Below are 24,654 nucleotides of genomic sequence, written 5' to 3' on the forward strand. Positions count from 1 at the left end.
CGACAACCAAGCGAATCAAGACGACTGAAACGGCAGAGTGGATGCTCGCCAAGGACAAATGCCCAGCCTGACCCCTCCGCGCTTGTCTCTTTCGAGTGCGCTGTGGCTATTGGCCCGAGCAAGCGAAGAGTCGGAAAAGAGTGTCGGGAGAGCGAAAGACTTCACTCTGCTACTGCTGACCAACTGACACCTTCTGGACCGCCCTTCACTCCCGCTGACGGCAACTCGTTTCGCCTGGCTTATTTGAGGTCCGTCGTTCCCTGGTCCTGGTTTCATCTTACTTCCCCAAATCTCCGGACCCCAGATTCCTTTCCCCAGATTTCTGACTGCCCCCAGCTGTTTGCGCGCGTGTCTTATCTCAGCGCGTGGCGACCCATCGGAGGCATCGCGTATAACTATCAGTCCATCGAGGGGCGACCTCCGGAAGGGGAGAGAGCGACAAGATGGTTTCCATCCCCAGCGGAGGGGACGAGAAGACGGGTCACCTCGCAGAGCATAATGGATCTGATGTAGGGTCAGGGCAGTAAGTTCACCACGCGTCCATGGATCAGCGATGGTCAGTTGACTCTGACACTCTTCCAGCAGTGAGATGACCCCCGAGGTGCTTCTTGATCCCGCGGCGGAGAAGAGGTTGCGAAGAAAGATCGATTTGTGCATTGTGCCCACAGTGGCGCTGCTTTACCTGTTCTGCTTCATCGATCGTGCGAATATTGGTGAGTCTGCTTCATCTCGATCATTTCTCTGAAATATGTATGCTGACCATGGCACCAGGCAATGCACGTCTTGCGGGCTTGGAAAAGGACCTCGGTCTGACGGGCTACGACTACAACTTCGTCCTCACCACCTTCTACATCAGCTACATCGTGTTCGAAATTCCCTCCAATCTCGCCTGCAAGTACTTTGGCCCAGGATGGTTCATTCCATCCATTTCGCTCGGCTTCGGAGCTGCTTCTGTGGCCTGCGCTTTCACTCACGATAGGGCGCAGATCGCAGGTGTGCGTTTTGTACTCGGTCTGTTCGAAGCTGGCATGCTTCCCGGAATTGCGTACTACCTCTCTCGATGGTATCGCCGTACCGAGCTCGCCTTTCGCCTGGCGCTGTACATTGTCATGGCTCCGCTCGCCGGAGCGTTCGGTGGTCTCCTCGCGTCAGCCATTCTCACATTGGACAGCTTTGGCACTCTCCGCAGCTGGCGCATGATCTTCGCCATCGAAGGCGTCATCACCATTGGCATCTCTTTGATCGCGTTCATTACCCTCACAGACCGCCCTGCCACTGCACGATGGCTCACCCCTGAGGAGAAGGCTCTCGCCGAAGCACGTATCCGCTCCGAGCGCGTCGGAACCACCGAAGTCCTCGACAAGATCGACACCAAGAAGATCCTCCTCGGAATCTTCAACCCCGTCGTCCTGGCCACTTCCTTCATCTTCCTCCTCGACAACATCACCGTGCAAGGCCTCGCTTTCTTCGCCCCTACCATCGTCCGAACCATCTACCCCGGCAAGACCGTCGTGCAACAACAACTCCGCACCGTGCCACCGTATATCGTCGGCGCCGTTGCAACTCTCGTCATCCCCTACTTCAGCGGCAAAACCGATCGTCGCGTCGTCTACTTCATCGGCTCCGCCCCTCTCATGATGATCGGCTACATCATGTTCCTGGCCTCCACCGACGGCGAACTCCGCTACGGCGCAATCTTCATCATCGCCATCGGAGCTTTCTCCTTCGGCTCTCTCTGTAACGCTCAAGTCTCCGCCAACGTCGTCACCGATACCGCGCGCTCTTCCGCCATCGGCACAAACGTCATGTTGGGTAATGTCGGCGGTCTTATTTCCACGTGGGCTTTCCTCCCCTTCGATGGACCGAATTTCCCGATTGGTAATGGATTGAATTTGGCGACGAGCAGTACGATTTTGCTGTTGAGTATTGCGTTGTGGTTTTGGATTCGATGGGATAATGGGAAGAGAGCACGGGAGCATCAGGTTCCGGAGCAGGAGTTGGAAGGGCTCGGGAGGAGGGAGATTGAGGATTTGGATTGGAAGCATCCGAGGTTTAGGTGGAGGGAGTAGGGCTGAATTCTTGTTTCTCTGGATGCTGTCGAGCTTCGGAGCCAACGAGGGTGATTATGTGACTGGAAGGGAAGATCTTAGTAATGCAGAGAGTCATGTTCTCAACCTATTTGTGTCGTGGTTTCACGTCTTTTTCTTCCGCTTCTCCGTGGTCCCTCGAGCTACGAAGCCAACGAACGCGAAACTCGTGCCGGAAGGAGAAAAGTGTTGACCCAGAGAAACTTACTTGGTGACTTCCTCATTTTGCTCCTCCTTCTCCGTATCCTCACGAGCTTCGGAGCCGCCGAGGGTGGATATCTGGTGGGGAAGGGACATGCTATTATTGCAGAGAGTCATCATCCGGCACACTTGTGCTGTAGTTTCATGTGTCCGGCTGCTGCCCTCTCCGTATTCCCTCGAGGTTTCCCACGCACATGACCCGCCCCTCCGATCGCCCATGCATGGAAGAGACGATACTATCGAACCCTCGAACCTGCCGCTCTGGTGTGCATGGAGACAATCATCTTATGTGGAGCAGATGAGATTCACACTTCCGATCCATTTTTTCTTGTTTTGTTAGATCCAATCTTAGCTTGCTTGTCTCTGTAATGGATTCGTTGATTCCAGCATCTGATATCCCTGCTCTTCTCTCTTTTCTTCTCCCTCTCTTTCATCTTCTTCTCCTTCTCCTTCTCTCTTTGCTCCTTCTGCTTGACGAACTTTTTCGCTTACTAGTAATGTTATTTTCCGACGAGCTCTTTAGTCTAGCCTTTTTGTTTCGAAAGCCAAACGGAAAGACATTTGGAGGAGATTCATATCGGCTTGAAGGTTTGATCTCGGTGTGGTGAGTGGTTGGAAAATCGTCTGTAAACTAATGCATGCTCGCAATCTACAGTAGCGGCAGCTGTTGCATTGGTACCATCCTATAGCAGAATTACAGTTTTACGCCGCGAGTCACCATCCCATCTTTCGATCACATTTCCTTTTTTTGGAGAACGCACGCAAATTTTCAGTTTTGTGTCGAGCTTTCCTTCTGCTGCTCTCTCAGACTTTGACATAACACGGGCCAGTCTGCGATTCCGCGTCACACGAAGCTCTGTCCTTGTCCGATAGTTGACTTCTGTCATGTACTTTGAGCACATCCGTGTTCAAGGCTTTGTGCTTTCTGGTCCAGACATTCAAACCCGCCTTGGTGCCCTTCGTCACCGGCAGACCAGCGTGCAAGGTCGTCTCAATGCCGGTGCCATTGGAGTGATAATTGTTCCAAAAGACTGCGTTGCCCACGATCGGACGGAAACTGATCCCTGGGAATTGCGCTTCGCAGTTCACAAAGCCGCGCTCACACCATTCCGAAGCGGTGTCTCCGGGCCAGTTGGGAAAGTTGGTCTGGGGCGCGGGTCAGCATCGGATTGATGGAGCAAAAGGACTTCGACGATCTTTAGTCACACTACTCGGGGGACATACCTCGCCACCCTCACACTGCCCTCCCACTCCATCATCGCATGCCACGTACACGAAGAATGTTGTCACTCGAGGGTTGATCAATGCTTCATGCCAATCGAAATGGTGTTGGATGTGGTCGTCCATGCCGTACTTGACGACGAAGATTTCTTCCACATTCTCCACGGGCGTGAAAGCTTGAAATTCGGCAACGCGTTTGCGGATACACGCCACGACCGGGTCGTAGGGGATTCTCGCCGAGACGGATTTCCGGAAGTCGCTGTCGTACTTTTTGCCGTCGGGCTGTACGACTGCTGATGGCTTGTAGTGGGGCTCTGCCATGCGCAGTACGTGGGCAGCCTCGTCCCGCGTGAGGAGCTGTTCGACGTAGATCATCAGCGGATCCATCGAGATGAGTCGGCTTTGAGGACGATGCTCGGGGCAGCCGTCGGTGTAGTTGTCAGCCAGAGACAGTGAACTCTCGGTCGAGGTTTGCATGATGTTCGTTCCAAACGCTATAGCTCCCGCTCGGAACCATTCATGCAAGTCCTCAACTTGCTGCTTCAGGAGGCTCTGTGGCGACATGTCGGTGGCCAAGTAGACGAGAGCAACCAGTACGGAGAGTGTCGCATAGACGGTGTTCTTTGTGGCGAAGTCCGGTGACCACGTGGTACTAACCGTGCCTTTCAATCCAACGCGGCCACCCATATTGAATTGTCTGGACGAGTAATCCGCATATGCAGTGCGAGAGATAATGCTTCCGCTGGTTCGATCACCAAGAATGAATGAGGACTTGTATCCTTCAGTCGCTACCTCCTCCCAGGTCGGAGACTAGCGTCCTCTTCTCCCTATCCATAGTGGGCATCGATGCTTGAGCTTCAACTGGCATGCTTGCCTGTGGAGCGAACAGACGGGGTGGCATTTCCTCGCGATGGCCACGATCACTTCGTTTTGCAACAAGGTTCATTGTGCACGCCATGCGTGATCACTCGACAACATATCCACCGCAAAGTCAAGTGGGGAGAGGCGACATCCTGCGTTGACAACTCGGTTGGTTCATCGCAAGACGTGGGTCACTCGCGACTCTGATGTGCTCACACCACTTGACGATTACTGATCAGATATCTGCTCACCGACAAGCATGCAATCATGTGTTGTAGACAGGTTCTGCCGATGACCCCATGTATCAACCGTGGAAGAGATATCCCAGAGTGGTATTCGAGCGCGGCAAGGGATATCACTGGTGTTGGTTGCTCTTCACTCTGAATAGCATTGGAGAGAATGCATGCGATACGAAACCTTCTGCATAGTACTCAAAACAACTTTCGACGTGGTCTCACGAGCAGTCAACCTCGTGACCTCTTACTCAGGCCGCTATCACCCGCTTCAGCCGTTTTTCCCTGGATCCGCTTCATCGCATCTCATCGTAGGTCCTTGAGGCTTTCGACGCACACGCTTGCCGCAGTCTTTCTGGATGCCACGAGGGTGACACAGTACCAGGGATCCTAGCTCAATAGTCCATATTTGCCATTGACGTTTATTTGCCTCCAATAATGGCTCTACGTCGCTTCAAACCAGCGTCAAATTCTCGCAAAGATTTCCTGTGTGTCGGCCGTCATCGATACCTTGCAACTTTTAGTCAGGAATACGTGGTACTGTCCAACGCACGTCTTTACAGGTCAACAGCGAATGGCATTCTGGATACGCGCCAGGGGATCACTCCTTGACTAAGTGCATCCTTACGGCACGATACCAGAGCTGTTGCGATAGAACGAGGGACATGCGCAATTCACCCAGAATGACACAATTTGAGAAGATACAATGCAGCTATTGTGTGGCATCCCTAACGCTCGGGCTTTGTGTGAACCTAATGAAGGACTTTGGCTGACCCAACATGCTCTGCCGAGCTCGTGCCCTTTCATACATGCCCAGTGTAGGGATTGTACTCCGAAGTGTGGGAACTTCACTGATCTGCAAGCTAGTCCGCGGCCAGTATTCCAGAAGATCGGGGACAAGGCCTTAGTGTTCCCAGATTTACGATTTGTAACCTCCGAACTACGGGTCAGTCGTGCGATGATGAGCCGCTATCACGAGCCGCATGCTTTGATCAGACTTCAGGTCGTCATGATGATGATGCCGCAGCACCCAGCGATCCCCGCAGACTTACATACACACCTGGTACGTTTTAGGTTCGTTCAGCCGCCGATGTTATCAGCTTTCACCAGTCGTTCGATGCGTGCAAAGGAAGAAGAGCCTGTGCCGGACTGCTAGAGACTGAAGCTAGAACGGGTGGCATGGATTGATTCCCAACAGACCTGTTCCTGGTCCCTACTCCGTCCGATGCCTCAGCAAAATGATGTCTGCAGCTTTCTCGGCAACCGCAAACATTGTGCTCCCCAGCCTTGCACCAGGAAGCATAGGCAAGATACTCGAATCGACAATGCTTAGTCCGCCGACGCCGTACACCATGAGCTGATCGTCGACCACGCCACCCGAATGCAATGGGAGCATTGCACAGGTCCCACACTGATGAGAGCAGGATGGTGAGAGCGTTCGCTTCCTGATCGCGGTGTCGATCATCGAAACGCTGTCTTCTGATGGTTCTGGTACTGCTACTGGGCCGAGCTCGTGTTCCAGAGTTGCAGTACTCATCAGAGCCCTGGTAAAATCCATCATGTGAGCGATCAGCATTCTATCGCCTGGATCGGCGAGCGCTCTGTAGTCCACCAATGGCCCCAATTCGGGATCTGAGGTGTTCAGCGTCACAGTTCCCCGGGACAGAGGTTTCAGCAGAAGTCCTTGGAAGGGATCGGTTCGACCATTGACGGGAAATTCAAAAGCTGCGCTTACGGTGCTCTTCAGATGGTCAAGAATGATCTGGCGCTGGTGCTGATATCCCTCTCTCACGCTCGGGACGTAAAGCGAAGGCAAATTTGCGAATGGGTCTTGCGCTTGTATGCTCGCCACTGTGGCATTCCATCGGGCTGTGACGTGTGGAAGCGCCAGAAAAGCCGCAAAGCTAGCTTGAGCCATGGTCAAAGGCCCAGAACGGCTGAGGGAGTACTCGTGCTCAAACTGCTTGTGAATGCGAGCCGTTGCGTTCTTTCCCATATCCGTCCAGAGTTTCTGTAGCGTGGTTTCTCTGGTCAAATTGTAGACGGACACCATTGTGGGCGTGTCCTGGAAGTTCATACCCACACCGGGTAGCTCATGGACCACTGTGATCTGCTCATATGTTAGTCGTCTGCTGGATCGTTGCACTCAGTTCCCGCACGTACCTTCGCCTCTTCTAGCATACTTTTCAATCCAACGCCTGACTTTTGCAAGATATTCGGAGTGTGAATCGCTCCCGCTGCGAGGGCAATCTCCCTCCTGGCGTTGATCATTGTCACGCGTTTGGTCTGGCGATCCAAGACTTCCACACCAACGGCTACTTTATTCTCAAACACGACCCTGGTCACCTTGGCGTTGAGCATGAGCTTGAAATTAGACGCACGGCGAGCCACCGCGTAATAACCAGTCACGGCAGAACTACGAGTCTGCTCTCCGCCGCCGTCCTGGCTGGCCGGGACCCAAAGTGCTCCGACCGCGGAACCAGTATTACCGTCAATGGGATGTGGAATCGGAGCACCATTCACGATTCCTGTCACTTCAGCAAAGGCATTTCTGAAGCTCGAGAATGTTTCCCATTGAAAAGGCGGGAGAGTGACATGTATAGGACCGGCATTGCCCCAAGCCCGTTCGTCCCAGGTGAACTTCCAGATATGCCTAGCCATCTCACACGGGGGAGTGAAGTTGGTGCTCTTCAAGAAGTAACTGCGCATCAAGGTCAGCGGAGCAACACAGGGACATGAGATCTGTGTTAAGTAGACCAATGGATGTGAGACTTGCGGTTCGAGAGCGTGCCACGACCAGTTTCTATTACCCAAGCTTTCCCAGGCATCATAATCAGACTGACTTCCCCTCGAGAAGAAGAGACGATTGACGGAGCTCCCTCCTACGAGGTGTGAGTGAAGAAGTTCGCGGTTCACGATCTTGAAAGGGATCATACCGCCGAGAGTGCCTCCCACAACGACTGAATACGTCTGTCCGTGTAGATGTTGTTGAGGAACAGAAGTTATATTGATATATCGCGAACTCGGGATCTTGTTGAAATGGCCTGGTGTTGACATCGATGAGTCCTTTTCGTAGGTGCCGTACTCGATCACTAGCACAGAAAAATTACGATGCTCTGCAAGGCGACTCGCCACGACAAGTCCAGCTGTTCCTCCGCCGACTATGACGAAGTCGAAATTCTCTCTTTCAGCATCTGCGACAGCGCTCGAAACGTGGAAGAATGCAAAGTAGAGGAGCACTGCGGACCACAAAGTGTGGCAAACAGCCATTCTGAGTAGACAGACGCCTATCTCGAATGGTATCGCAAGTTGTCGAGTGTGGCGCACCTTGCTTCAACGCTGACCTGGACATATAAGAATGGAGCTATGCACAGTGAGATAGAACAGGTAACTCTCGAGAGGAGCGCGAGGGATTGAATTCAATAACGCGAACGAAGTTCCGTAGTTTTGCCAAGTCTAGCGGTTCCCACCTCTGCAACGAGAGTTCACAGCGCTGACCAAAGTTCATACCCAGACGCTGGTCCTTGCAAACTAAATAACGAGTGGAAGTCTTTCCATGGGCAGCATCCGGAGCGAAGCCTTGGAAATGTTGAGCAAAACACTTTCGCACGACCCAACATGCAGTTCAGGACCCTGCTACCGTAGGCACCAAAACATATCTCCTAGTCATCGACAGGCGTCAAGCAACCTCTTGCACGTGACGTCGACATGGCACTTCTCTTTCACCACGAGCTCTTTACATGTCATCCTCGGTATCGACCCTCTTGGCTTTCGGCGGGACATAAGCCTCGTCCTCATAGTAGCCATCGGGATAACCCTGCCTGGCGCGGATAGCCTTGACCTCGGCCTCTTCGACCCCATCCCTCTTGGACTTTGGCGGAACGTAGGCTTCGTCCTCGTAGTAGCCATCGGGATAACCCTGCCTGGCGCGGATGGCCTGGACTTCGGCTTCTTCAACCTCATCTCTCTTGGACTTTGGCGGAACGTAGGCTTCGTCCTCGTAGTAGCCATCGGGATAACCCTGCCTGGCGCGGATGGCCTGGACTTCGGCTTCTTCAACCTCATCTCTCTTGGACTTTGGCGGAACGTAGGCTTCGTCCTCGTAGTAGCCATCAGGATAGCCCTGTCTAGCGTGGATGGCATTGACCTGAGCTTCCGAAGGCCCACGGGGTCTTTGTTCATAGTTGCGGTCAGTGGAAGCCATCCCTACTACAGTGTCTTAGCTTTAGCCTTTGGCCTGGCAAAGGACGGGCTCAATTAGGATCTTACGCTCGTTGGAGATTCCACGTTCTTCGTCTTTTGCTGGAGCAGTCCATGCGAGAACCGCGAAGGTAGAGAGAAGGAGAGATCGGAATTGCATCTTTGAGTGCCGTGGGACTCGGTATATATCTTTTGGAGGATGAATGCTTTGCGGTAAGAGCCCATATTGCGGCTCTTCACAGGTCTATATATGTCGTTGATGGACTCCAACGCATCGAGTCGGAATGAGTCGTCAGGAAATGACCTCATCTCAGCTTAGGATGAGTTATGAGCAGAGGTCGCCTGGGAAGAATATTCGTCGTATTACGTGGGACTTGAGCGTTGCATGGATGCCCAAGTGAACAACAATCATCGATGGCATGGCCCACAGATCGCGAAGTCCTTGTGATCTGATCAGTCATGCAACGGATATCTGAACGATCGATCAAAAATCAGGTGCTGTGAAGGTCTCCACTGCGTGTTAGGCTGATCGCGAGGGTATCCCAATCGAATTTGCCGCGAGACGTTCACCGCAGGTTTCAAGTCCCAGCTCATCCGTATGGGTACTCTACAGACTCTCTTCAGCTTTGCTTGCTTCCTCCTGTGATAGTCTTGCCACACTACCTTGATCGGCTCATTCAGAAAACATGGCTTGCTGCACTGCAATAATGAATAAGCTCAGAGACGAGAAGTGGCGTCCGCTGTCCGACGATGAAGAAGATCAGCAAGACTCCGGTCTCATCGACCAAAGCGCTCGAACAAGACCTCGCAGCCGTCAAAATCTTTGGCAGGTGTCTCTTGTGGCCACGGCGTGCTCGGCTTTCTTCATCGCTGGGTACGCAATCAGAAGTGCTGCTACGCCCATGAGCTGGAACTACGATTCTGCAACAATCCGTAAGTGGTCATGTGTCCGCTTTCGACTTTGACTAATTATGAGGAGTGCCTTCGATGATCCGCGATCTTCTCCAGACTACTGATGCAAGCAAATCCTTCAGTCACTTCACGGAGACGCCACAGGTGCGCGAAGCGGATCCTCACCTTCAAGAGCACCCCTGGAGACTTGCTCCAAGCCCCGAACGTGAGGCCTTCTACCACCAGTATTTCGGCCACAACAAGATATTCCTCTTGTCAGCAGAGGACATGAAACGGATGGGCAAAGATCCGACCAAATATGCTCACATCGGAGAGGACTGGGGCTATGGTGATAAGATCTATCCAGCACGCCTCGACTTCACGCATCAAATGCATTGTATCCACGTCCTCCACACCATGCTCAATCCAATCGATTACAAGATCAATGCCACAGAACAAGGCGGTGTCACTCCGCTGGTGAAAGGCCACGGGGAGCACTGTCTGTGGGCACTATATGACTACATCTCCTGCCATGTGAGCTGGGACGTCTACAACTACAAGTGGCTTGACGGCTTCCCACGACCCTACCCGGATCATGCGTCGCAGCGTCAATGCCGCAGCTGGAAACCTCTCCATGATTTCTATCTCCAGAACGATGTGTCGACGGATGCACGCATCCTCTACATGGTTCCGCAGCCGGGAGATCACATGCATCCCATGACGGATGAACAGCGCGCAAGAGATGCAGCTATCCGGGATGCTGCCGGAGGATCATTGTTGCAACCAGATGAGTGGCTGGTAGAGCGACGCAAAATGTTCAACGAAGCGATGCAGCACTGGCGTGACACTGGAGAGGTCCCAAGGGTAGCTCCGCTGACCCCCGAGGAAGTAAATACAGCCATCTAGTGCCACTTCGAACGCAAGGCGTGGACATGGCTTCGATCGTACATAAATCATTGGTGTGAGCTAGATCTTGTAGATCCCACATGTTGTCGCGTCGGAAATGAACATGACTTGGCATCTTATTTTGAATACACCTCGTTGTCAACGGTTCCGTGTATTGCTGATCAGCTTGATGTTCCGAGTCCCATCATGGTGTGCAGCTCCTATCCGCGGCACTCGACTTGCGAGCCGCGCATTACGACGCAGGTGGCCAGTTGGCAACTCGTGTCAATATAGGAAGGGGAAACAAGGAGTGCGGCGAATGCCCGGCCGTGTACGCAATGGTTGAAGTGCCTACATACGTTCTGACGACAAATAGATGTTGGTCAGCTGGAAGCCGGTCTCTCATGATAGCCGCACAGCCTCTGCAACATATTCCTTAGCACCGAGACCACCGCCTCGTGCATGCGTGTGCATAGCAGCATAGTTCTTCAGTGAGTCCCAGCTGCGACAAACGTGGGTGTTGCCCCACCCAAGATCGGTCACCCGAACCCTCCCATCTTGCTCAACATCTTCCGCGAGACTCTCGATTGTGGGATCGGCAGCGCACATAATCCCCTGCCGTATATACTGAATACAGTGGTTGATATGGTCGCCTAAAGGGGGGTGACCATGCACTGCAGCAGAGAAGTCGATGCTGGAAGAATCATTTCGAAGGGCCAGGAAGACCTCTCGAATGATGCCCTGCGCAAGGTTAGAAAGCCTATTGTCGGGAGATTGCCAGCTTGGTACTCACCAAACAATGCATTTGATGGAATCCAGATATGGCATATATGTCGCCGTCGGGATCACCTCTGTCCTTGCCTCGCCCGAGACCGTATTGCGCCGGATTGGGTATTGCGATATAGCCTCGTCCCCCTATTGAGCAAGCGTTCGACGCAGTCAGCGTCTGCTACTCAAATATCCCGCGGACAAGTTGAGCACAACTTACGTGGCATGAGACTGTCCCACGCATCGTCGGCTGCCTTTGAGCCGCCGTCAAATTCGGGGTAGTCGTCCCATTTCACCAACAACTGGGGTCCGCGCCGCAGATCTGGTGATCACTTCAGTCTTGGTCGAGCTGTGAATCTCTCCACAGCCATCTGTAGACTCCTGCTTACATTCTGGGATAAAGGAATTGGTCATTGCGGTGCTGGACGCATGGCAATCGCTTTGACGCAAGGCCAGTGTCACAGCCACGTAGACCGTCATGAGGAGTACCAGGGCTCGAAAGCCGAAGCCCACTACATGAGCGAGACGACGTGACAGACTCGCTCCTGTGCCAGTGGTCTGTTCCGAGGACGTGCACTCTTCGCTTTCCTCCTCTGGTAGACGCGCGTATGTAGAATTGCTCAAAAACATTTTCCTCGTGTAGGAGTGCGAATATTTGTCGTGTATCGCTCCAAACATGTTGGGGCAGTAGTGGTGGCAAAATTGTCGTAGCATCACAGACCGGCGAACGATTTGAGGGCGGGTCTGCGCATTGCATGCTGCCACGTACCTGAACACCTCTCTACGTCGAGACGCTTCCGCACACGCGGATCAGCCGCCATGACTTACAATCCTCAGCGTCGATCCCCGTCCTTCCTGTGATCAAAGCTAACGTACAGCTTGCAGCTGCCGTCGAGCGAACCTTCCATCGCGAGCGAAGATGACATTTCCGTCGGCGGGGCCTGATGATCGCCACACTTGCTCCGATCAACGGGCACATACCTTCGAACACCGAAAGTTGAGCTTGTCGTGGATACCACCAGGTCTCGTTGCATCCCCCGGGGACAAGGGATCCTGCCAGACAGTCGCATGGTGTGCACTTGTGAATGTCGAAGCAATGTCCATCCGCTGTCATAAGTATCATATGTGGATATCTGCGAGGATCGCAAAGCTCTGCCGTGCAAAACAACCTGGTTGACTGGATCGTGGAGTCAGTCCTTAACTGCGACCAGGATGCGGCTGTAAGGCGTGAGTAATCCCAGATTTTGACTTTCAGCCTTTCGTCCAGGGCGCCTGATCCAGGATTCCCCTCTCTGCCTCTCCCCCGGTCCATCAACATTTAGAGTGAGATCCAGGACCCAACATGACCCAATGTCGAGCAAGGTCAATGTGCAACGTGAATCATGTACGACAGCGCTGTTGAGAGAACAAGCTTTACGAGCTTTGACTTGCCGTTGTGCAGCCGCAGCGTTCAAGGGCTGTAACGCACATGCGATGCGAGGAATACCATGCATGATGTCTTCACACTGACGACGCATGGGCTCCAGAACAGAGTTATGTCCCAGGCACGCCGTTGATTGCGATCACTAATGGCCCGAACGCAATACCCAATTCACGTAATACCTTGCATGGCAGCTGTGCTTCCACAATGGCACTATGTCTTCCCCCTCTTGCCGTCATACAGACATCAGTGGCATGGCTTAATGCGTGAACCCGGTATTGTAGGACGCCGCCCCCGTGGAAGGCTCACATATACCTCCGCAGATGGCGCGGCGTTTCTCCTGAAAACTGGACCACTGTCGACTCATCCGCGACGGTTTGGGTACATTGTAATTGCTAGACTATGATTCGACTGTGGCGATACGCTTTCCAGGCTCTCGCCGGAGCTTTGGCGTTTCGCTTGTGCTTTCCCAAGCAGCCCAACCCCTCTGACCCCACTGGGCTTCTGCAAGACCGTTTCGAGCCGCTCATCGAACGAGCAAACAAGTCATTCTCGGCGATGATATCAGCACGCACGGATACGTTGGCTACGACCGTGGAGGCATACATGCTTCGACGCCATCAAAGCCCACCTCCAGGATTTGCGGAGTGGTATCGGCTTGCGGTGCAGCACGATGCTGTGGTTGTGGAGAGTTTCTGGGATCCCATCTACGAGGACTTGGACTCATTTTCGAAATACTCTGCACACGAGCTGGGGACGATGGCCCACATCGTAGCCACCACGTCATCTCCATTGGTCGATGGGTACTTCATCCAAAATGGCAGCGTTGTCGGCACTTGCGAGCCCGCCAATCTGCCATGCTTGCAGGTGCAAGCAATGCTGGGACGAATCGCAGAGACGCTCCCGGATCTTGACCTACCGTTCAATGGCCATGCATCGCCTCGTGTTCTCGCAGACACTAGCACGACTGCGCACAGCCATCAGAACCTACGTTGGCTGAACGACTCACCGCTCTTCACCATCCCAAGAGATCGACTGGCGATCATGCAGCGCGCTTGCGGGGGGAATTCAAGCTTGGCAGTGTTTCCAGGGGACGACGGGCCACGGGCGATGGTCGAAAGTGTTCGGCCCAAGACAATCAGCGTGCACGCCACTGCCCCTGGGGATCTGGTGGTACACGATCCACAGCACTGGGGCGATGTCTGTTCGCATCCATGGTTACTTCACGTGCACGGTGCCTTGATTCGGCCGAATTGCCTGAACATCACGACAAAGCTGGTGCCTTTATTCTCGCCGGCCAAGATCGCAGGAATCGAAACCGCCATACGATATCCGGACTCCATATACTGGTCGCGAGAGCCTGCGTACCATGCTGATGCTTCCCGACGGTCGCCGTGGAAAGCGAAATCGAACAAGGCGTTTTGGCGAGGGGCCAACACAGGAGGTGGACACGGCCCCGAAAACTGGCAGAACTTTCACCGTCATCGATTCGTTGCGTTGACGAATGCTACCTACCTGACCAGCGTCAAAGAGGGACGACAGCAAGGCTGGGCGGAGAGAGGAATGCCGATCACGGATCGAAAGGTCCAGATCACACGAGTGTACATGGACACGGGCTTCAGTACCGTTCGGTGTCGCGACGATGCATTTCGAAGCAGCAACCAAGGATGCTCTTATCTCGATGCCCATTTCCGCGTGCTTCCGTGGCAGTCTTTGGACCATGTTCTGTCATCATATCGATACTTGTTCGATATCGACGGAAACTCATACAGCGGACGCTTCCATTCCTTGCTGTCGTCTGACTCTGTCGTGCTCAAGGCAACCATTTTCCGCGAGTGGCATGATTCTCGCCTGCTGCCGTGGCTGCATTATGTTCCGATCTCGAATCACTTCGGAGAAGATCTGTGGGACGTGGTCGATTTTTTTCTGACAAACGAATTTCACGGCGATTGGATCGCAGCTTCGGCACGACGTTGGGCTCTGCAAGTGCTCAGGCCGATCGATATGGAGCTGTACTTGCTAAGGCTCCTGCTCGAGTGGAGTCGGTTGATAGGAGCACGCGCGGAACGTCGCACATCACACGCAGCGCCCTGAAGAGTCCAAAGTGCCAGCGTGAAATCAGCGCGATTGAGTTGTTGCTCTTCGGGGCCGATTACAATTGTGCCATTGATGTACTCGACGACTGTCTAGTGACAAAGTGCAATAGTAGAGTGCGCAACGCAAACACACGATTTGTTCGATCGTCCTTCACCTATCGCTTCATCTTTCCAGAAGTACCCTCACATCTCTCCTCAAAAGTGCCCTCCACGCTCGTCAACATCTTCATGAAGGGTCTTTAGAGTGTGAAATTTCTTCGACTGCTCGGAATGCGCATCCAAGTCTAGAGACACGCTGGAGACCGAAACCAGGGCATCCAGCGTACTGTTGATCATGGCCACACCGGCACAGTGTTCAGCATGGCCGTCGCCGCCGAACCTCTTTGGCATTACAATTCCGCTCTGCGGCACCCGAGCCTGTTTCATCCAGATGTACATGCAGTGCGCCAAGTGATGAGCATGTACAGTATAGTACACTTGCCCGGTGTCTGCAAACCTTGCGACATCGTGCTCCTCGATCATGGGCGAGTTCGCATCTTGTCGTTCGTAGTACGGCCATCTGTGACCAAAGATGGCGGGCGCCGCGTGACGGAATGCATCTGTGACCTCGTCGTCTCGACAGTGTGGAGGCGCCCAGCCGAGCTGCAGAGGATCGTAGCGACAGTGGTTCTTCTTTGCTTCGGCAATCGAATTCCCGCATGTGCACGACAGGTCTTGTGGACGAGCGCGAAGAGCGTCCCATAGATGCCAGATGATGTTGACGGAGCCCCACACGGCGAGTGCGCAAAGTGCGACTTTGACGAGCCAGTTTTTCCAATGCTTGTCTTTGCCGTAGCGAGCAGCTGGGAGATGGTCGTAAGTGTCGCCCTCGGCGTCTTGGTGCTTGACCTCCGCATATTCGTCAACGACGTCTGGCAGCACTCCAATATTTCGAAAGTGATGGTGAAGCATGGCGACCAACGGTGCCGGGGGAGTAGTTCCAGTCGAACACCATCGATCGTCGCTCATTTATGCGTGGACCGAGCAGGTGGAGCCCGCTGTGTCAGGCAGGGCGAGGCCTTGGCCCGTCACTGCGATGCAGCGAAGCAGCAGCAAAACGAGGTTCCTGCGTCGCGACTAGGGTCGTGCAAGGAAGGAATCTGGCGTGCTGTTTAGCCCTGGACTTCCCCGGGTGTCGAACTCTCATGCGTGGGAGGCGGCTCGATCGATGCGATGCAACGGCGGATCCTGCAAAGTCACGAAGATTCCTTCACAGGGCTGGGGGACTTGGCGTGACGAGACAAGCAGGACCAGCTGTACTCGAGGTGCTCCAACGATGTTTCCGCGTGCGGTCGGGTCCACCCCAACCCATGCCACGATCCGCGAGTAACTTCGGCCCAGGTCGCCAGTTTGCCAGGCGCAGTCCAGCTCAGCTGACGGATGCAAAAGAGCAGCGCGCAGCACCTTGGCCAGAGATTGCTCGTGCTGTGGTTGCGGCCAGGCCATTGTATAGGGCGCATCGTCCTCCACCGATGGCTCGAGCTGGCAGCCGTCATGGTCCCATCACAGAAGCTGTTCCGTCGGGAGTACCTTCCCCTCCGTGTCGTGTCGCCAGTCGCCCACCAGTTGACATGGCGCCATGACGATCCGCCGAACATACGGATGCCCGAGCGACGACACAAGCCCTCGCATTTGGTCATTGCCCTCCTCGTCAGTGGACTGTGCAACCTCGCTCTCGGGCTCACGCTGGTCGTGATGGCCGGATCGCGAGGACCGCGCGCACCATCGCTCGCAGAAGACGTGACAGGGAACATCGCCACCGGTACGGCTCTGATGGGTCGCCCGTTCTTGGCGCGGCGAGGCAACTGCTGACGGTGTCGTAGTAGCGTTGCGAAAGACGGTGTTCCAGCGTGATGCACGCTTCGTCGCCACCGAGAGCAACTCGTCGCAGGCGGGAAGCACCGAGACGATGCGGGAGGCGTGGAGCTCGCTCTTTCCAGGTGGGTGCCGCGGGTGCGGTGGGACAGGGCGGTGCGCCCCAGCTGACGACCGCTAGACGGCGGTGGCTTCTCCCAGGTGCCCCACCATGCCGCGGACGACCTGCCGGCGCCGCTGAGGATCCCTCGCGTGGAAGGAGACGTGGAGGATGTGTACGGGATGGCCGTGTTCCACCAACTGCACTGTCTGGTAAGCGCGCTCACGCTGCGGAGCGGGATCGGAGGCTGACCGGGGCGGGGGCATGCCAGGAACACATGCTCGATGGATACCGGACGCTGCGGCGCGACGCGGCGGCGGTGTCGGAGCGTGCAGAGGAGCACATCCTCCATTGCTTCGACTACCTTCGCCAAGCGGTGATGTGCTGCGGCGACACGGCGCTGGAAGGCTCCGATCCGGGCCGAGTGAACAGCGACGCAACGCACGGGTGGGGGGTGACACACGTGTGTAAAGACTACGGAGCGTTGTTGACGACTGCATTCCACCGCTGGCTGCCCATGGCACCGCAAGAGTGGAAGCGGACGCACCCCGACATCGTCCGGGCGGTGCAGCACCGTGCCTGAGCCGCGTGCCGGCGGCCTTCCTTTCCTTTCCCGCGTAGGACGACCATCCTGCGTCACTCATTCGATCAAGAGGGTGCTTCCACATGCGCCGCTCTTCCGTAGCCCAGGCGTCCTCGAGCGGTGCGGAAAAGCATCGCGCAGCATTTGAGGCGGAGCGATCCGAGACGTGCTCTCGACCGCGATGCTGGGAGGGCCGCGGAGCAGGGGCGCGGAAAGATCGGAGGGTGCTTTCAGGACGCGGAGCGGGACGGCGAGGACGTCGAGACGAGAGATGGGCTTTGGCGAGCGGAGCGGTGCGGTGCGGTCGGGAGGGAGGAGATCTCGGAGAAGGCGGACGCTGCCGAGGCCACGGATGACAAGACCAAAGTCGCTCAAGCAAAGCTCCGTGCTGGTGTGTCTTTCTCACATGAACCTCCTTCTCTTCCCAAGCCTCGCTGTAAGTTGCTTCACGTCCGCTCTCCCTTGTACAAGCGGCCCTGTCATCTCGCGATCTATCCGGATCATCCGGCCTCCAACCCTCACACTTGAACACCCATGCTTCAACCCGGGCCCACGCCTGCCGCCTCCGCCTCCGCACTTGTGCAATGCGGGCGTGGCGTATCTTATCATCCGACCCTCACTTTCTGCCCACGCCATTGACTTCCCTCTTCTTTCACTTCTCGCGTCAAAATTTACTCACAACATTCACCGCTGGACGAATTTCAACGCCCGATCCAGCGCGTGAGAATACGCGCAGCGAGCACGCATGCCCTGCTCTTTCTCTGCCGCAGCTCAGACATCTTCGAGTTGTGCTGGGAATGGCAATGGCAGCACTGGAAATGGCGGCGGCAGTAGTGTGAGGAAGAGATTGGGAAAGGGAAAGGGAGTGAGAGGAAGGAGGGCATGTGATGGTACGCTTCCTTCCTCTTCCTCTTATCTCGACTGAGTTGAGATGTTGAGCGAGAGAGATGCTCGACCTGAACGTGTATCTGATGTGCTGGCACAGAGAGTTGTTTGGAGCGAATTGCAAAACATCTGAAGGAGATTGATAACAGCGGATTGAATGCGAATGAAGGCCAAGATGGCGGGAAGAGCGGAGGATGTTGTGGTGTGAAGTGTGGTGCTGATCAGGAAGTGAAGAAGAATGAGGTAGTGAAAGAGATGGGTTGTGGTGAGGGGTGCTGTGAAGAGAAAGTTGTGGAGAAAGTGAACACGAGCTGTGAGATGGGATGTTGTGGTGTTGAGAAGAAGGATGACGCGAAGGTCGTCCGTGCCGATGAATGCTGTGGTGGTCAAGAGGTGGTGGAGAAGAGCTGTGCTGGTGAAGACGATGGCTGCTGCGGCAAGAAAGGAACTGACAAGGGAGACATTGCCCGCGACACTGGTTGTTGTGGCCCTGCGGGTGAGTCGAAGACTGAAGTCTTTGCTGCGAGTGGCTGCTGTGGCGACAAAGCGGGCTGCAACGATGCCATGTCCCGCGACGGAACAGTCAACAACAAGGTAGAAGACGAGAGTTGCGAGATGTCGTGCTGTGGAGCTCAGAAGCAGGCAAAGGAGCAAGATCGCGAGCTGGGAGGGTGCTGCGGTGCTGAGGCACGTTCCAAGAACACTTCCTGCTGCGATGAGAAGCTGAACGACAAGACGGAGATGGGCTGCAAGTCGGACTGTTGCATTGAACTCAGCGAGAGCACCATCGAGAATACTCCTTCGAGCGGATGCTGTGCCGGAAAAGCAGACACTGATGCACAGAAGCCGTGTGTCAACAAGGACAATTCCAAGAGCTCGTGCTGCGAGACCTCTACTACGAATACTGCGAAAGCACCGAAATGCTCTGATAGTTGCTGCGACGAGGTCGAGGACGATGCGCCCAGCAGCCCGGCATCGGCTTGTCTGGATCAGTTGCAGTCGGCCATGCAGCGTTTCGAGGCCTTGCTGCGTCTCGGTCAATGCCTGTGCCGCAGGATGATCGAGGAGTTCGACTTCTGCTGCTGCTGCGAGGAAGGCTCGCCGTGCAACGCGCACAAGCGAGCCCAAGAGCCCGTCCCCAAGACATTGGCAAAATCTGGCGCCGGGTGTGAGGACGACTGCTGTTTCACCACAAAGGCTGGATGCATCGAGAGCTCCTGCGCCGTGGACGATGACTGCAAGGTCGCTTCGGTCGTCCAGAGCGTTCCTGTGAAAGACAAGTCTGGCAACGTGGACATTGAGATCTCGCCGGTAAAGGACCACGTGGCACTCAGTGTCACCGGTATGACTTGCACCGGGTGTAGCAAAAAGATGCTCAATGTCTTGGGCGACATTCCAGGTATATCGAACCCACATGTCACGTTTGTGTCGGGCATGGCTGCGTTCGATTTTGATCCTGCCCATGGTTCTGTGGAAGAAGTCTTGCCGCTTATCGAGAAGCGGACGGGTTTCAAGCTGGGACGAATTGGGGCTGCTTTCCAAACGTTCGACGTGCTTCTCAGCAAGGAAGCCGCCGAAGCGTATGAGCGGGAGGACTACCTTGGGCTGGAATCTTTCGAAAAGGTGCGTGTATGTTGCTGCGAGCATTAAATGTTCGCAACCCGAAAAATAATCTACTAACGATGTGATGGTCGCGCAGGTCAAAGGCAAGAACAAATATCGAGTCGCCTACGATCCACGAGTCGCCGGCGCCCGTAGCTTGATGCCACAGGGAGGTGAATTGGCACCACCTGAGCCTGATGCAGCACATTGCGAGGGCCAAAAGCGTCTCCGGTCTATGGCGTTGGCAACTTTGGTCTCCGCGCTCTTCACTATCCCCGTGGTCGTCCTGTCCTGGTCAGAGAATCCAGTGCCAGCGCAGACGCGACAAATTGTATCACTCATTCTCGCCACCTTCGTTCAGGCTGTCGCCATCCCCGAATTCTACGTCGGTGCTCTCAAGTCCTTGATCTTTAGCAAAGTTGTGGAGATGGATATGCTGATTGTGATCAGCATCACGGCTGCCTATGGATATTCTGTTGTTGCTTTTGCACTTGCCGAGGCAGGGATTGAATTGGAGGAAGAGGCTTTCTTTGAGACCAGCTCGTTGTTGATCACATTGGTTCTTTTGGGCCGGCTCATGGCTGCAGCGGCACGCGTGCGCGCTGTCTCCGCTGTCTCGATGTCGTCTCTGCAACGCGAGTCGGCGCTCCTGCTGCACGGCGATGGACGGACGGAGGAGATTGATGCACGAATGTTGCAGTTTGGAGACCTCATTCGTGTGCCTGCGCATACCTCAATCGTCACGTAAGTTCCCATCTCTTTTCTGCCGACTCCGCTGACCATGAGCAGAGATGGTGTAGTCGTGGCTGGATCCGGTGCCGTTGACGAATCGATGTACACCGGAGAAAGCGAGCCTGTCACCAAATCGGAAGGCAACGCAGTGATTGCGGGAACGATCAATGGCAGTACTATACTTGATGTCAAAATCATGCGTTTGCCGAATTCCAACAGTATTTCCGACATCAAGAATCTTGTTCAGGCTGCCCTCGGAGCTAAGCCGCGAGTCCAGGATCTTGCCGATAAGGTGGCCTCATGGTTTATTCCGGTGGTCTGCACTATCTCGTTGATCACTTTCGGCATATGGATTGCCGTCGCTCTAACCGTTCGCGATGAGGCTGGGGGAGGCGCCGTCGGCACAGCCATCACTTATGCCATCGCTGTGCTTGCGATAGCTTGTCCTTGTGCTCTTGGTCTCGCTGTTCCGATGGTACGCATTTGTGGTCATGCGATTATATCGGGTGTTCTTCAATTGACTGCTTCCAGGTCCTGGTCATTGCCGGAGGCGTCGCTGCTCGCTCTGGTGTGGCGATCAAAAGTGTAGATGCATTGGAGCGAGGCTACAAGACGACTGACGTAGTATTCGACAAGACAGGAACTTTGACTTTGGCTGACCTGGCCGTTGTGCATGAATACTCGCAGCCTGCTCCGGCTATTTCGAAAGACCTCATTGTTGTTCTGGCTAAGGCTCTCGTCACGGACAACAACCATCCCGTCTCGGTCGCCATCAGCAAACATTTGCAGGATCAGCTGGTGCCCGCCGTCAAAGTGGAGGGCGTGCAATCTCTTCCTGGGTCTGGTATTCAATGCACCTGGCAAGGCCGTCAGGTACAAGCAGGCAATCCGCGATGGCTTGGAGTTACAGACAACCCAGCTGTGATCAGTATCTTAGATCAAGGCCTCACCGCATTCTGCATTTCCATCGACAACAAGCTCGTCCTCGCCTACGGTTTGCAAAGCACTCTCCGACCCGAAGCCCACTCAGTCATCACGTCTCTCTCCGCTCGCCGCCTCCGCTGCCACATCCTCAGCGGAGACAACCAGAAAGCCGTACACGCCATTGCCACAGCAGTCGGAGTCGATCTGTCGCTCGTTCGCGCCCAATGTAGCCCAGCACAGAAGAAAGAGTACGTTGAAGCTCTGCAACGCGAAAACCGAATCGTCCTCTTTTGTGGAGACGGCACAAACGATGCTGTCGCCGTCGCCCAAGCAAATGTCGGAATGCAGATCGCCGCCTCCTCTTCTTCGACTACCTCTTCTTCCTCTGCGGGCACTGCAAGCGCTGTCACCCAGTCCGTGTGCGACGTCACCCTTCTCGGCACCCATCATCCTCTCACCGGAATCGAGTCTTTCCTTGACATTTCGAAGCGTTCGTTCCGGCGCATCGTATTCAATTTTGTCTGGTCAGCTGTGTACAATGTTCTGGCTATTTTGCTGGCCTCGGGAGCTTTGGTAAAGGTGAGGATCCCACCGGCGTATGCGGGATTAGGTGAAGTGGTCAGTGTGTTACCTGTGGTAGTGGCGGGATGGAGTTTGATGTGGTGATGAGAGGAGAAAAGAACGGGTAGAGAGAGGAAGAGGGGTTGGGGGTGTATGGATTGTGTGTGGAGGACCAGTCGCGGACACAGAAATGGAAACTCGGAAATATGCCCACGTTGTGACCTCTGTCACGAACTTGAGCCCATAACTATCGCACTTGTCGAGACAAAGCGCTTTAGCTACGCTGCGCAAGGTGGAGGCGTGGATCGAAAGAGCAATCGAGTCCTCCAGGCGTAGGACTACGCAGTGTTTCTCCTAATTTCTGCTTTCCCTTTCCGGAGGTAAGATGTGTGGTATGCGGATAGAAAGAAGTAAAGATCATGGTCAAGCTGGCTGATGATGTATACAGACGGATATGTCAAGTTGCACTGCGCAGGCTTCCACGATTTGTGTCAACAGTACGACTGTGACCTTGTCGAGCATATGTCTTGCTTATGCAATGCAGCAAGGAACAGGGAAGAGTAGCGCGATGATACCTGCTGGTCCGCACTGATGAATGCGCAGGGAGCGACTGATCCATCCCGCTTAGACACATAATGCTTTTGCCGGAGACGATAACGTGCTTGGCGGTCTGGTGCAGCGTTTCATAATTCGAAGAGTCTTCGAAAAGCATATTCCTTCTCTAGAGGAATAGAGGCTTCTCAAGATCCGAGCCTCGCTGCGATGGGCATTGTGTCGTAAGAATTTCTAGGAGACCCATCTACCTGTGCTGAAAACAAACGCGAGCGATCAGGCCCATCTTTGGTTATCTCTAAACAGACGAGGTTCTCTCTGCTCCCTGAGTTGGATGAGAAGTGCAATGATTTTCGCAGCCAAGCAGTGGAGACATGGGCTGATTGCAAGTCTCGGAGCAGGGAACATACACGCCTGTATGCTTAATGTATGCTCGGCTTTCGAGTGAGCACTTATGGAGAGCTCGAGCGTGCAGCCAGGGTTTCCGATTCGTGTACTTCCCGGGCATTGCTGGCCAAGGCTTCTACAGCCAGAAAACCTGAGTCATGAAACACAGTACTCTCTCTTTCCTTCAATCACCGATCGAACAGATAGACGTCTGGGGAGATCTGACGTCCGAGTGGGCTTTGTTGGGTGCGTTGGAATGTGATCAAGCACCAGAGGCACGCAGCCATAGATGCTGAGGAACCTGTCGTTGAGCAAGCCGGCGACAAGCTACTGTCAAAGGGAGTGGATGTGCTTGCCAACAAGAAGGCGAGGGAGTCATTGGAACCAAGGCGTACGGAATCTGAGACGAAATCAAATACGGATACCAGGAAACTCCGCCGGGCAGCCAACAGTACCAACGATGATCGGGCGACTGTATGACGGCTTGATGCTGCAGTTAGCTGAGCCGGGACCACGCTGGATGGAAACTCAGGCGTCAGTGCAACCACCCCCGATCCATCGTCAGCTTTCAGGGCCACAAGTAGAGTCCTCAGAAGCAAGAATTTACTCAAAGCTCGTGCGAGGACCACAAAGTAGCTGAAGGCGTCTCTGCCACCAGTGTCGACACAAGGCCAACACAGTGATCGATGAGGTAGCAAGAGACTACATCGGCTTCTCGTCAGAGCGAAAGATCCGGCAGGCTGGTCTCTTTCAGACGTTTCAGTCTAAGCCGAACGAAGTGGGCCAAGAGCAGCAGGAAGGAATGTATACTTCGCGGCAGAACGAGAGAATGGCGGGACTTGTCTCTGTCACAAGTGTCGACGCAACGTCGATGCTTTGAGCGAGGAGTGACAAAGAGATTCGTGCTAGCGTTATTGGAAGCAGCTATTCGTAAGGCGGGGGTAAATGGTTGCTTGCGAGGAACAGCACTGCGAAGACAGGGCTTTGACTATAATGCCCATCTGGCATACTATCTCGGAACTGTCAGCACTCCTACCACTTTGCCGCAATGAGGACTGGCTACATCTGGTCAACGACCTTGTAGAGGCAGTATCTAAAACCACCTCATGAGACTGTACCCTCATCCTACGCACCCACGGCTCATTCCTCGCCCTCCGTAGGCCACTTTCTAGGCGAGTGATCACCCTTGAAAGTCGCTCTGTGGCCCAACGGCGACCAGGCTATGGCCCTACCACCCCATTCGCCGTAGACGTAGCAATTGGACCAATCTTTGGAATGCATAGCAGCGTCGATGATGTCGTCTTTGCATTTTTTGAAGACGAAGAAGTTCGTCTTTGGCATATCTTGGTATTGGGTGCCCTATTGGTACCATCTATCTCCGCACTGGTAGCCCATGAAGCGTTGTGCTAGATCTGGCGTAAGCATACATTCCTGAAGAACGAACTCAACTATGAGATGGAAGATGGGCTTACATTTAGGGCGTGCTGTCAGCATTGCTTCCATTTCCGTAACGCATTGTGTGAGCTCCAGGGCGTTGGCGGTGTGGGTCTCCGACGACCAAACTTTCCTCTTGGTACGTGCCGACGCTGAAGTCACGAGAGCGCCAAGCAC

General features: G+C 54.5%; 9 protein-coding genes across 11 annotated transcripts; 4 read left to right on the forward strand and 5 right to left on the reverse strand.

The window, feature by feature from the left end:
* Positions 1 to 443: 443 nt before the first annotated feature.
* CKM354_001285700 (uncharacterized protein) lies at positions 444 to 2,069 on the forward strand (the record flags this gene model as incomplete). 2 transcript variants are annotated; one of them, XM_044808388.1, is made up of 3 exons in its annotated part: positions 444 to 523; positions 583 to 713; positions 772 to 2,069. In XM_044808388.1, 3 exons carry the CDS (start codon positions 444 to 446, stop codon positions 2,067 to 2,069), a joined length of 1,509 nt encoding a protein of 502 aa, XP_044664323.1. The 2 variants fall into 2 exon arrangements, with proteins under 2 accessions (XP_044664323.1, XP_044664324.1); XM_044808389.1 differs by having other exon boundaries at positions 586 to 713.
* Positions 2,070 to 3,092: 1,023 nt separating this feature from the next.
* Positions 3,093 to 4,196, reverse strand: CKM354_001285800 (uncharacterized protein; the record flags this gene model as incomplete). The annotated part of the gene is made up of 2 exons (XM_044808390.1): positions 3,093 to 3,434; positions 3,513 to 4,196. The coding sequence occupies 2 exons, from the start codon at positions 4,194 to 4,196 to the stop codon at positions 3,093 to 3,095; spliced, it is 1,026 nt and encodes a 341-aa protein (XP_044664325.1).
* A 1,620-nt stretch (positions 4,197 to 5,816) lies between these two features.
* CKM354_001285900 (uncharacterized protein) lies at positions 5,817 to 7,873 on the reverse strand (the record flags this gene model as incomplete). Its single annotated transcript, XM_044808391.1, has 4 exons — positions 5,817 to 6,713; positions 6,767 to 7,304; positions 7,380 to 7,485; positions 7,540 to 7,873. 4 exons carry the CDS (start codon positions 7,871 to 7,873, stop codon positions 5,817 to 5,819), a joined length of 1,875 nt encoding a protein of 624 aa, XP_044664326.1.
* Positions 7,874 to 8,339: 466 nt separating this feature from the next.
* On the reverse strand, positions 8,340 to 8,963 carry CKM354_001286000 (uncharacterized protein; the record flags this gene model as incomplete). The annotated part of the gene is made up of 2 exons (XM_044808392.1): positions 8,340 to 8,812; positions 8,873 to 8,963. The coding sequence occupies 2 exons, from the start codon at positions 8,961 to 8,963 to the stop codon at positions 8,340 to 8,342; spliced, it is 564 nt and encodes a 187-aa protein (XP_044664327.1).
* A 526-nt stretch (positions 8,964 to 9,489) lies between these two features.
* Positions 9,490 to 10,600, forward strand: CKM354_001286100 (uncharacterized protein; the record flags this gene model as incomplete). The annotated part of the gene is made up of 2 exons (XM_044808393.1): positions 9,490 to 9,736; positions 9,783 to 10,600. 2 exons carry the CDS (start codon positions 9,490 to 9,492, stop codon positions 10,598 to 10,600), a joined length of 1,065 nt encoding a protein of 354 aa, XP_044664328.1.
* Positions 10,601 to 10,981: 381 nt separating this feature from the next.
* CKM354_001286200 (uncharacterized protein) lies at positions 10,982 to 12,099 on the reverse strand (the record flags this gene model as incomplete). Of its 2 annotated transcripts, XM_044808394.1 has the most annotated exons (5): positions 10,982 to 11,320; positions 11,373 to 11,494; positions 11,568 to 11,669; positions 11,737 to 11,940; positions 12,069 to 12,099. In XM_044808394.1, 5 exons carry the CDS (start codon positions 12,097 to 12,099, stop codon positions 10,982 to 10,984), a joined length of 798 nt encoding a protein of 265 aa, XP_044664329.1. The 2 variants fall into 2 exon arrangements, with proteins under 2 accessions (XP_044664329.1, XP_044664330.1); XM_044808395.1 differs by lacking the exon at positions 12,069 to 12,099 and having other exon boundaries at positions 11,737 to 12,025.
* A 1,070-nt stretch (positions 12,100 to 13,169) lies between these two features.
* Positions 13,170 to 14,861, forward strand: CKM354_001286300 (uncharacterized protein; the record flags this gene model as incomplete). The annotated part of the gene is made up of 1 exon (XM_044808396.1): positions 13,170 to 14,861. One exon carries the CDS (start codon positions 13,170 to 13,172, stop codon positions 14,859 to 14,861), a length of 1,692 nt encoding a protein of 563 aa, XP_044664331.1.
* Positions 14,862 to 15,058: 197 nt separating this feature from the next.
* Positions 15,059 to 15,814, reverse strand: CKM354_001286400 (uncharacterized protein; the record flags this gene model as incomplete). Its single annotated transcript, XM_044808397.1, has 1 exon — positions 15,059 to 15,814. One exon carries the CDS (start codon positions 15,812 to 15,814, stop codon positions 15,059 to 15,061), a length of 756 nt encoding a protein of 251 aa, XP_044664332.1.
* Positions 15,815 to 16,396: 582 nt separating this feature from the next.
* On the forward strand, positions 16,397 to 22,209 carry CKM354_001286500 (cation-transporting P-type ATPase PCA1; the record flags this gene model as incomplete). The annotated part of the gene is made up of 9 exons (XM_044808398.1): positions 16,397 to 16,664; positions 16,726 to 16,842; positions 16,899 to 17,029; positions 17,635 to 17,836; positions 18,171 to 18,290; positions 18,386 to 19,908; positions 19,985 to 20,631; positions 20,677 to 21,094; positions 21,151 to 22,209. 9 exons carry the CDS (start codon positions 16,397 to 16,399, stop codon positions 22,207 to 22,209), a joined length of 4,485 nt encoding a protein of 1,494 aa, XP_044664333.1.
* Positions 22,210 to 24,654: the final 2,445 nt, after the last annotated feature.

Source organism: Cercospora kikuchii (assembly GCF_019650295.1).
Source record: "Cercospora kikuchii DNA, contig_00009, whole genome shotgun sequence".
Classification (NCBI taxonomy): domain Eukaryota; kingdom Fungi; phylum Ascomycota; class Dothideomycetes; order Mycosphaerellales; family Mycosphaerellaceae; genus Cercospora; species Cercospora kikuchii.